Source organism: Phalacrocorax aristotelis, chromosome 5, assembly GCF_949628215.1.
Source record: "Phalacrocorax aristotelis chromosome 5, bGulAri2.1, whole genome shotgun sequence".
Classification (NCBI taxonomy): Eukaryota; Metazoa; Chordata; class Aves; order Suliformes; family Phalacrocoracidae; genus Phalacrocorax; species Phalacrocorax aristotelis.
In genome coordinates this window covers 51,174,067-51,186,144 of record NC_134280.1, presented here as the reverse complement: position 1 = coordinate 51,186,144, position 12,078 = coordinate 51,174,067, and the positions used below count along the sequence as shown (strand labels likewise).

At 47.8% G+C, this 12,078-nt stretch overlaps 1 protein-coding gene across 2 annotated transcripts in view; it reads right to left on the bottom strand.

The window, feature by feature from the left end:
* CRACR2B (calcium release activated channel regulator 2B) overlaps nucleotides 1-12,078 on the bottom strand; it is a 48,912-nt gene that overhangs the window by 3,977 nt on the left and 32,857 nt on the right. For both annotated transcript variants that reach the window (XM_075094468.1, XM_075094469.1), the window contains exons 11-16: nucleotides 8,182-8,261; nucleotides 5,192-5,486; nucleotides 4,871-5,012; nucleotides 4,554-4,635; nucleotides 1,832-1,946; nucleotides 77-184 (exon numbers count right to left, since the gene is read on the bottom strand). In XM_075094468.1, coding sequence (XP_074950569.1) covers nucleotides 77-184; nucleotides 1,832-1,946; nucleotides 4,554-4,635; nucleotides 4,871-5,012; nucleotides 5,192-5,486; nucleotides 8,182-8,261 — 822 coding nt within the window. The remainder of the gene's footprint in view (nucleotides 1-76; nucleotides 185-1,831; nucleotides 1,947-4,553; nucleotides 4,636-4,870; nucleotides 5,013-5,191; nucleotides 5,487-8,181; nucleotides 8,262-12,078) is intronic.

The window sequence follows — 12,078 nt, the reverse complement described above, 5'->3', positions numbered from 1 at the left end:
CTGCCAGCCAGGCTGCCCTGCTCACAGCTGGAAGAAGGCTACAGAGCAGGTCGAGCAGCAGAGCACAGAGTCACACCTTCGCCAGCCTTTCCCCCTCCACCTTGGGCACATTCTGGGTCTCTCTCTGCACAGCATCGATTTTATTTCCAAGCAGAAAAACCACAGCTCCATCCTCGATACCTTCCTGCAAAAGAAACAGGGTAAAGCACCCTAGAGACTCGGCTGAGGGAAGAAAATATCTTGGAGCAGATCCTGTTCCAGCTCACGTGAAAGAAGACCTTCAGTGGCAGCAGGATCACACCCTTCAGCTCATTAAAGGACCATTCCTCAAATAGCCCCAGGGATTTGTGGAAGGAAGTTTAAAATATGGGAATGTATTTCAAATGTTTGGTATACACAGCTGGGATGTGGAAAGAAGGGAGATGGGACATAAGTCCCTCTCTAGGAAACAACAAGCCTAAAGAAAAGCAGTTTGCCCTACAGGCTGTTCAGAATTTTAGTACAGACAGACCTTCTTATTAAGTTATATAAAATTTTTGTGCATATGTGTGGTACTATTCGTCTGACGTGCCGTTCTAAATTCAACAATCCCTTGCTGAAAATCCACTGACCAACCAACCTAAGCAACTTGTGAGTCTTGTATAGGGTCTCTGTAGGAACTGTTCTTCCTAGGCAATTCCTGGAGCCCATTACCTTTGGTAAAATTCCCTTGAGTACCACTGATTCACTAGAATATCACCAGAGTAAGGGCTGCAGGACGGGGCTCCAAGTTATTTCCAAACATCACTGCCGTGGATGACTTACTGTGCCTGGACAGCTTCAAAGCAAGATAAATACTAAGATGGGGAAAGGAAAAGAAAAAAGTTACAGATTTCAGGTGCTTTGATTTTCTGTGTGCTCAGTTTAACCTTCCTGAAAGGAGCCGGATTTTCAGAGGCTGGTTAGTTTTGAAAATCTTAACGTTTGCTCTTTTAGAGTCCAAAGAAATAGCTAAGTGGTGTTTATTTTATTCCCCAACAGGCGTGTGGAAGCTAATAATATTAGAAACCTCCAACCTATGCTTATTCATTTCACTTTGATCTGGGTTTTCGAGACTAAGCACAACCAAAACAAAACCACCCTTGACAATTTCCCTTCAGCTCTGAGTCATCTACACACAACTTAATTTAAATTATACAGGCAGGTATTTTTGTCTCTGCTAGCAGATACAAGCCACAGATTAATGCTTCTATTGAGAGTCTGGAAATAAAAAGCAGGGGGGCAGACTACAGTATTAATACACAGTCACCAAATAAAAAAGAAAAGGAAAAAACCCAACTGTTGAAGCAAATGAGGAAAAAAATGTGATTACTAATATTTCAGTCTCATCTAGAAATCTCAAAGCAGAGTCAGGATGTGATCATGCGAAGTGCTAGTCTGAGCCTATACGCACCAGGGCTGTCTCCCTTTCCTGTGCATAGGCTGGACACCAGGAGATCTTGCCTGAGCACAGGTGTGGTGTGACCACATTTAGGAGATGTTGCCAATACACATGGGCTGCATACAGAACACACACTACTGTTTTGGCAGGTCCCACCACCTTCTGCCATAGAAACAGCCCTTCCTCATTTAACGGTCTCTCACTGGCTTTGATATCTTCAACAGGAAGCCCATGGCCCCAAACCGACTACCACAGGTAGTACCCACAGCATCTGCTTTGATAATTCATCTTCCTGTTGTCAGTAGGTCCTCTTGGGGCATTGGAGAACATTGCTCCAGACCAGCTCCAACAGTGTGGGAGCAAGGCAGCAGTGGCACCACCAGCGTTAGAGAGCTGAGACCCTGCTCTCACCTGGACACTGCTCATCCAGTTCCGCACTGCTGTGAAGGAGCACTCAGCTGTAATGTCGTACATCACCAGAATCCCATCCGCCTTCCGGAAATACTGCTTGGTAATGCTCCGAAACCTGAGTCCAAATGAAACAAAAGGCACTCTCAGAACCATGGCTGTGTAATGACAAGAAACAGAATGGGATTATCTGTCTTTTAGTGCAGGCTCTCTGCAAGGTCTGGCAGCCCCTGTGCGTGAGATGTGTCAACCTGGGGTGACACACTGGTGACAGACAGGTCAGATCCCTGCACCTTTGAGGCAGGCCAGGCAGCCATGGGTAAGCAGGAGTCTTTCCAAACACATGGTGCTGAGAAAAGAGGAAGGAAACAGAAGAACCTTTTCCTATCACACCTAAAAAGATAATTGTCTATAAGAAGGGAAATGGATGGAAAAAACATGACCTTTCTCTAGAGTCTGGAAGACTCTGCAGACTAAGCTGTACCAGAGTATAAACTAGGCTTGCATAATGCCTGCCCCCATGCTGCCAAAACAGCAATTAAGATCTCAGGATCAATACAGTCTGTTTCCACTTTTGAATCTATAAAGCAATGCCATCATACATAAAATCAGCAGTTAGACACAATTTCCAGGAGAAACTCCTCCCAGACATCTACTTTGTACTTTGGGTACCAGTTAGAACCACAGACTTGTATTTTAGGAATAAATTCCAACACAGAAACCAAAACAAACCAAAACAAACACACAAAAAAAAAAACCAAAGAAAACAAAACAAAAAGCCCCCAACAAACCAAACAAACAAAAAACCCATCTGTAAAATCTGTGAGCAGTTTATGACATGGCGATGATATAACCACATTGATTGCAAACCGATCAAATTAAATACAAGTACTGAGATCTCATAAGAGAGCTGTGTATTTCAGCCCTGCACAGGATAACAAGCTCTCCTACTCTATTAAGAGCCAAGAAAACCCCCAGCAAGTAGTGACCCTCCTGAACTCTTCAGATGATTGCCTGAAGCCTGTTCTGTCTCACTACAATAAGGGCATGCTACCCAACTAAGAAAGCACAGACTATCTTTGGCAGTCAAGGTATACCTGTGGAACTACAGGACCATCTAGATGCTCCAAAAGAAACATAAAACACAGCATGCACCGGTCTCAGGGAAGTCACCCCTTGCACACTCCAAGGGATTCCTCTATCTCTTCCATAGGATATTCACAGCTGGACACCTCCAGTTAAAAGTAATAAATATTTCTCAAGAAGTAAGAAAAGCTTTTGCTTCTTCCCAGCTTTTCTATTCAGTATCAGCATTAAGCCAAGTTTTCACTTGCAAATATGTGTCTAAGACCTGCTCATGCTGCAGGGGCCTACACTAAACGTCCTTCTGCAGAGACATTTTCTTCAATTTGGCCTCTGGTGCAATCTGGCCTCAGTAAAATGTCACGCTTCATGTCATAACAGCTCCCCTTACTGCCTAGTTTTATCATGGAAATAACCACAGGAGTCCCCTAAAAAATAATTATTTCTTCAGCACAAAGCTTGATTTTGGAAGAAACAGTTTGCTTTTCAATAGATACTTCTACTTAGTACATTCCCACCAGGTCTGCATGGCCTAGCTGACTGGGGCAGACAGCTTCATCACTCTGTTGGCACAGCTCAGGGTTATAATATTCCCATGACCTCGGCTGCCTCCTGAAGGTTTGCCCTCATAACATATTTAGCCCAAAATACCCAGTACTTATTTTTGCTAGGCTCCTGAGGTTAACAGCCCTCTTGAAATAGCTTTTCATCTTCAGCTTCAAAGTGCATCCTAAATAAAGTCTAATGTACATAAAGGTAGTGGTGGGCCTACACCTCTAGCAGCAGACAAGGGTCAAGTGTGTCCTCTATTACTCTGATCCTCACCAACAGTGCCATTAATATCTAGAGATGGCCTATGCTTTTGAAACTAAAGGCCTTCAAATGGGGAACCTCTATTCACAGAATCACAGGTTGGAAGGGACCTCAGGGATCATCTAGTTGAACCTTTCTAGGAAGAGCATTCACTCTAGTCACTGCAGCAAAATGCTATGCTGCCTTTCTACCAAGGATTATCACTTCCATGAGTCTATCAGCAGAAGGGACAGTGGAAGGTGCCAATAGCCTCACTGACAGACTCCAGCAGGGTAGTTCAAATCACAGGTCAGGCAAATTCATCTGGCTTTGTCTGCACCAGATCTGGAAAGGTTCACACCCTCCTTTCCACCCTCTGAATAGCAAGTAGTGGTGAGCAGCTGGTGACAGCAGTAGCATAGCTGAATCTGAGAACAGGATGCCTATCTGGAGCCTTCTATCCTAATCTGCAGCCCTGTCCTGCAGCTTTTCCCAGAAGCAGTCTGATGCAGGAGAGCTTTGAGGGCTAGAGGAGCTTCAAACCTCATTCCGTATGGTGATCTATGGATAGAGTAGCTGAAGCCACAAGCACGTAGGTCAGACATATGGAAAATGATGTCAGTCCTCAGAGCAATCTCTCCAGGCCCCGCTTTGCAGCCACAGCTTCTAGAAATCTCCAAAACAGATCTTTGCTGCAGGGTCTGCACTGGAATAGCTGGTGTGACCTCTCTGGTCCTTCTGAAGCTAACAACTTCCCCAGAGACAGAAACCAGGGTCATGCATTCTTTCCCTTTCCTCTTGTTTCCTACACTGAGCCTGGCAGTAGGGCGACCTTACAGAAATTGCTTACCTTTCTTGTCCAGCTGTATCCCAGAGCTGCAAGGCAACCTGGGTGTTATCCACCATCAGACTCTTCACCTGGTAATCAATACCTGTCAGAAAGGCAACAATAATCGTAAGATAGGATGGGGAGAGAGCAGTTTGCCATTGCAAGGCCAATGGCCAAGATGAACACTGTTTAGTTCATGTAAATTGCAATATTGATTCAAAATCAGGTGAGGGACCATCTTTATCTTTAGTTGGGCTGAAATATGGGCAAAAAAGCATGTGTCCAAGCTGACTTTCCCACCCTTCCTAGCCAGATGAGTCAGGAACCCTATTACTTACCGATGGTTGCGTTGAGCTCAGCCAAGAACCTGTCATAGCAGAAGCGGTGGATGAAGGAACTTTTCCCGACGCCGGAGTTCCCTACAAACACCACTTTAAAGATGCGGTCTGGGGAACAGTTGGCTGGTTCCAGTGCCTGAAGCTACAATAGAAGAAAGGGATGCAGTTTTAAAAAGCCCAGCTGCAGACTGTGCTTTGATTCAGGCATTGGACCCCTGCACTATAAACCTATGGAGCTGGGGTTAGATGGGAACAGAGTCAGAAATCCTCAAGTCCCTGGTAGCAGGTGTTTGAGGAAGAATCCCAAGTAATTAGGCTTACCCTGGTTTCAGTGCCAACAGGCTGTCCTCTAGGAGGCAATGGAGCATCATCTAATCCATCTGCATTTTTTCTACAGTCAGCATCACCCTTCAAAGTCATCTTCAGCCACTCAGCCTCTGCTGCCAATGACCATCTCTCCTTGTCTCTGCTCTTGTCTCCAAAGTTTGTGCTGCCTCCTTCTCCTTTCTTCAGCCATGTCCCATTACCTGGGAAGTATTTACAGTTCTTTCTGCTGGGTTCCTCCACTGCCAAATCCACTGGGAAGGTGAAGGAAAGGTCCGCAGAGGCCAGTTGTCTGTATTAAAGCCCACAGGCACCACAAATAGGGTGGAAGGGTGGAGGGAAAGGGAAGAGGAGGAGGTTGCAAATTCCCAAAACAAGAATGCAATCCAATTAGTGCATATGCAAGGCTTGTAGGAACTCTACTTCGTACATACACTCCCCATGTTCCCTGCAACTCAGGCATCAGCAGCACCCCTAGGGAGAGAGACAGCTCACCTGAGCTATGCTGTACTCATATGTGCTGACATATATGTCATTAATTTTAATAAAAATTCCCACCTTCTGGATTTTTATCAAGGATTCTTTGCCTCCCACTTCCTCCCATTACTGAAAAATGAGGTAAAGTATAAAAAGGTTGCAACAGGAAAAACATTTAAAAAACAAAAAGCAACCCCCCCTTTATTTATATTACCCAATACAACACAAAGAAGCAACAAAGGTTTTGAGGTTAGTGAAAAGGGTTTTGACTGCAGGCAATAGGGCAGGGGCTGGCTGATCGTCCTTGGGAGGCTGCATGCAGCGTGCACATACGTTACTGCCCTCTGCTGAAGACAGGCAGCCATGCTCCAGGAAACCAGCGCACCACTTCCAAACACTGCTGTAGCAGAGTCTGAGTTCAGGCAGCAGAAACCTGCCACAGGTGTGCAAACTACAGTGAGCATGCTCACACCAGGGTCACTTGGCCTGGTGTTGGCTTTGCTCTTGCCTGCATCCATGCCTGGCCCGAGGTAAGGGAGTCAGCACCTGAAAGATGGTTGTTTTATAAAGCTTCCAACCAGCCACGCTGCACTCCTAAAGGCAGGAAATCCCCGGGACCCCTGCCCAAGCTGTGGCAGTGGGGAATAGGTGTTGCACTGACTGTGCCTACACAAGAGCAGGCTGATGCCCTTTGTTTGCTGGGGGTAGAGCTGACATGGTAAGTGGAGGAACAATCTTCAGAATAACAGCTAGAATAACCAATTTAAACTACTGGAATCACTGCTGAGGAGCAAGGCAGCATCTTAGCTCTGCCTTGGCTTTCCATGGTTAAAGAACTAGACAAAGGGAATGAGAAGGCTTAGAACTCAAAGGGCTTTATCCACTACAGGTATTCCTCCCTTCCTCAACCCCCTGGTTGTCTTCCCTGCATCTGCCCCAAGTGCCAGCCCAGAGCCAGGCCAGCTGGAACCATTCCCCATGGAAAATAGACACATCCTCCCAGGCTCAGAGAAACAGCCCCTATCTCCCGGGACTCACAGGAGACGCAGCAATGAGGGGCTGAGATGCAAAAGTCTCTTTGGGTAGGAGGGGAAGGGTACAAACACAAAACTTTCTGAACAATGACTCCATATCTAATGGTTTTTGTTCGTTTCTCAAGCAATGTGGCGTGATACAGCACTAGGACAGAAACAGGACCAACAAATACTTCTCCCCTTCTCACATCACCCTCACTGCCAGACTTCTCCACCTGTTAAGCCTTTCTGGTGGGTTTATGCCAGCAGCAGCTAGCAGGTTCTTTGCAAGAAATAGCTGGGGAGGAGGATGGGAGAACTTGGTCATCTGGTCCCATGGGTAACACATCTGCCAGTCACAGAGCCACAAAAGAGCTCTGCCGCAGACCTATCCAAGCAACCTCCCAGCCTGGGCTCAAGAATCAGCCCTGCTCCACCTGATTTTCCGTCAGTCCATGAGCCCAGAAATCTGCAGCTCAATTCTTAAATGTCACTACCAGAACTGCAAGCATTAAGGGCGAGTTGCAGCTGGAATAAACTCTAAGCCTAGACCTATATCTAGCTGGCACTGTGAGAAACTGGGAAGCAGTGGAACCTTCTGCAGAGACCTGGTAGGAAACAGGGAAGCGTGCTGCCTTTAAAACCTGTTTGGGGCCAGCAGTTGCAGGGGAGATCCAGCTCCCAGCCAAGTCAGGGCTGGGCTGGCCTCTTCTGCCTCTCAGAGGAACCAGGCTTTTGGCCAATACCAGCTGTGCTGGTGACACAACTAGTTCACAAGGGCTGATGCTTAATGCCAGAATAGTTCTGGCAAGGAGGCATACATAGGTATTGAGGTCTCTGTACAGTCTGCATGCAGAGTAGAAAAAAAAAAGGGCCTTTACACAGACACATTTGCCTGCCCTGGCTGAAGGGGAGGCCTGGTGTGCCAGGTGAGCATCTGCATAGGTGTGGAGGGAGATGGGCAGAATGAACCCACCTGGAACCGGGCCCTCTCCTTGGGGCTTTCAGCTGCCAGAGAGAACACAAGCCTTGTGCAACTCCTGCCCTCTCCTATGCCCCAGGGATATGGACTCTGGCATGAGGTGCCAGTTGACAGGATTTCTACCTGAGGAGGAACTGGCACACTTGGGAGATGATCCAGTCATTTTAACAGAGCTGGTTAAACTGACTTGGTCAGAGGCAGCCTTTGTGACACCCATCGCATGAATACTCCCATAGCTTCTGGTGGCATTTATGTTTGCTTACCCATTTCTGCATGTAGAAGCAGCCCAGAGCAGGGCCCACCCCTGTGGAAATTAGCTGATGGCATCCTCAGCTTCACATTGAGCCAACACCCCCTGAGACAGCTAGAGCGACAGTCAAGCTGCACCCCCACCATGCTCCCAAAAACAACCAGCACCAAAGTAGGAGAACTAGACACAGGACACATCTTGACTAACAGGGTACTCCAGTGGGCACAGACTGACACCACGAACACAACACAGACACCAATCTAACCGTTTGACTGGCTTGTCATCCAGCAGGTAACTGCCTAGCACTGACCCTTTCTTCAACAGGGGCTTTTTGCTCTGAGGCACCTGGAAGTTGGAAAGAAAAAGGATGAAGATTTCGATTAGGACCCAGGAACCTGACCAGCCCCAGTTTAACCACTCGCCACCTCCACAGACCACTTCAGGGGGGCAAGGCTGGAGCCCTAACAGCCCTGCACCATGCGGTTGTAGTACCCCACCGGCAGGCTTGAACAGAGGTGAGCACAGGCTTGCTTTTCTCAGTTCAGCTCGTTGAACTCATGCAAGAAGGCATCACTGATGCTGCTTTCCCCTTTGCAATAAAATCCATAAAAAATGGTGGTGCCCCAAACTGAACTCTTCCTCTAGTTAGCCAAAGCTTTCATTTCTGTGGCTTGTTCTCCACTCGGTCTCACAGTTGAATCTCTCTTTCCCTGCCTGCCTTTTATTATGCTGATGTTTTGTGGGACAGACCAATTGCCCCTTCCTCAGAAGGCGCTAGTACCCCTCCTCTGGCATACTCACCCAGAGCTGCACATGCACCATAGGAAAGAAAGAAGACTGCTGTGCAAAGGGCAATGCACATGCTCTACCTTACATGAACATCCCTCTCCATGCTTTCCTCCTACTTGCCTCAGACTACACGCTTGCTGCAGCCAGCATTTACCAGCTCCCCAGAGAAGAAGTAAGCAGGACAACTCCTCTCATAACACTCCCCCCCCCGCCCCCCCAGCAGCTTTGTCACCCCCAACAGAGTCAAAGATGAGCAACCTGCCCCAGATCACACATGAAAAGCTGTGGCAGAGAGAGGATTGACCTGCCATCTCCCCCAGATGCCATGCTAAAGGCTAGCCCCCCCCCCCCCCCAACAGACCGTCTAACTGCTCTGGCTACATACACAAAACAGAGAGAGACAGCGTGGCAAGGTGCCCACCACATCGGCGCTGGGGGAAAGGGAGATGTACTCGCTCTGTAAGTCTGGAGATTTCTGACATGTCCTCACAAGCTGTTTCTGGGGGTAAAGGTGGGAAAAGAAGCTTCTGCAGCTTGCCAGATCTGCCTCTGGCAGTAGTTTTGAACTGACCAAACACCTGCAGGCAGCTCTGGACAGGCCTTCCTTCGTGTTGCCCACAGCCCAGGGGAGGGCTATGAAGATTATTTCTTCAACAATCCCTGGCTTATTTTAAAAGGCAAAAAATTAAGCTGCTTTGTTGTCCAGAACTTCCAGGACACCTTTACCACAATGCAGTGCAACAAAAGAAGACACACTGGTGTCTGCAGGGGACCTCAGCCAACCAGGAACTTTGAGGGAAAGAAAACCCAAAACATTTTTTACATATAAAACTGGTGTTCAACAGAAGCTCCAGCCTCAGAAACAATCCAGCACTGGGAGGTTCACACCTATGGAGCATGTATCTCCCAAGGCAGAGGACCCCCAAGTGTATAACAACCCTCTGGTCAGCACTGCTGTCAGGCTGCGATTCAACCTACCAGTGGTTCCCCAGTGAGAAGTTCTCAGGGTTTGAGCAAGTTCACTCAAGGGCACTCTCTAGACACACAGAAACAAGGAAATTGTGTTACAGCCCACTGGAGCTGAGTCACAACCTTCAAGTCACCTGTGGAGCAAAGGGACTCCCAGGCAATCTGCTATGGCAGCACACTACCTGGGGAGGAAACAGCCTGCAAAGTACGTACCTGGGTAAGAAAGGAATAAAAACAGGGCATGTCTTGCCATTGGTTCTGCCATGCTTTATTGGCCTGCCAGGTTTGTGTAACATTTGGCTCTTCACCGGGATGGTAAAGGGACAGACACAACATCACAGCTGTACAACACACGATGGCAAGGATTCCGCAACAACAGCAGCACATGTACAAGCATTTTGGATCTTTCTGATTCTGGTTTATCAGTGGGATAGGAAAAATTCTGGTTTATCAGTGAAATACAAATATGTGTCCAATGCAGTTGGAGTCCCCAGACACTCTTCATGACGAGCAGACATGCAATTTACTCTGTCAACATACAGCATGAAAGCATAACTCAATAGCCAGATGGGACATGGGTGTGAAACTGAACCCACAGCCCCTGGGTCTTAAAAGCACCTAGCAGTTTGCACACAGGCAGAAATAGCGACACGTTGCTCACATGTTGCTATCTGTGACCTAGCCACTGGGGCAAAACAGTGCCCCACAGCGCTGTGCGGCCAGGGTCTGCTCACCCTGTCAAGGGCAGAAGCTCTTATGAAGAGCAAGGTATAAGCTGGCCACCAGGAAGTGCAAAGGAGCAGCAGCTGTGTTGCTATCAGCCACATACAGCCCAACTCCTCCTTCAAACCACTTCAAAATTTTTGCTATGAAAGAACCTCTGTTCATTACACCTTCATTTCACAGAAATAACACAACTCTTCCAGCACTAACGGAGGATATTAAGGCCTTGGATTTCTTTTTAGCATATAAAAGCACTGATACACTCTACCAGAGAGTGTGTCACACACTAGGGATCCCCATCAGAAGGCTGGACTCGCCTTTTTGCTGCTGCAGGGAAGTATTGCTATTTTCTCTCCCCCTTAAAGTGGGACAGGCCAGACAGCAGATCTTCTCCAGGTGCATGACAATAGCAGCATCTCTGCAATCCCTTGAAGCCCTGCATCTCTGTGGACTGAAACAAGCGTGGCCAACAAGATGTTATGGCTGACAAAGGGAAAAAACCTTACTCTGGTACAGGCTTCATCTGCCCAGTATGACACAGGCTTGCCAGATGAGCAATGACGGTAGGAGTAGCTCGCCCTGCTGCCCCATCCCTGCTGCCCCATCCCTGCTGCCAGCACAGAGGGAAGGGAGAAAGTGGCTCCTTTGTACTAAGACTCTCTCTGATAGGCTCTCTCTTAGGTCTGCCTGCAGCTGTCATGTTTCAGAGCAGCCCTGAGCAGGTCCTAGCAGGGGAAAAGGGGATAATAGAGGATAAGTGGACAAGCTTTGCACACACAGAGGCACATACCTGAACCATGGTCTCCATGGGCCACCCGCCCCACCCACAGGAACCCCAAAGCTGAAGAAGCACTATGCATGGAAAGAGAACAAACTATTTTCTTTGCCTGCTTGCACTGGACTCTGCTACAGAGTGACTGTGTTTATTACTTCTCCAAGAGGGAGCAGGAAGGTCTGGTGCATGCACACACTTAGCAGCTTTAAAAAAGGAAAAAAAAAAGGAAAGAAAAAAAGGAAAAAATATCTTCCAAAAGAGTTAGTTAATTTATTTTACACAGCTGCTGCTCAACTTGGAGAAGAACTCCAGCCTCTCCCCAAGCAGGGCATCTCATCTCATACCTGGGCACGATCCCCATGCTTCCTTCCATGTTCCCTTACGCACCAGCCAGAAAGTCTCTCGCAGCCTACCACTGCCTGTCCTCACTGCAAGGCAGCTACTTCCAGATCTTCAAGTGTGGCATGGTGGCAGAGCAGGCAAAGACACATGGTGGCAGGGATGGGTCCAAGAAGAGCACAGAGCAGCCTTGCCAGTGACATTTGGGAACACAAAGACTTTTTCATGAAAAAATAATAAGAATTAAAAATAGATCACATATTCGTACTTATCTTGGAGACTAGGAAAGGCCAGAGATGGAGCTGACTGTTCCAGATATCTTTCTCCTAACCCTGTGACACAAGGCTCACTGCTGCACCTCTACCCCAGCAGAGTTCACAGGAATGGGGAGCTGCCCCAGAGAAACATCTGAAAACATCTGCTACAAACTAAAGGTGTCAGGGAAACTCCAAAACCCTCCCATGCCCCCTTCACCCCTAGTCAGCCAGCAGCACATATGGGAATCCATCATCTTCCTCACCACCCAGCTCCAGGGATGCATCCAGCTTCACTCCCCTCCTTGCATGG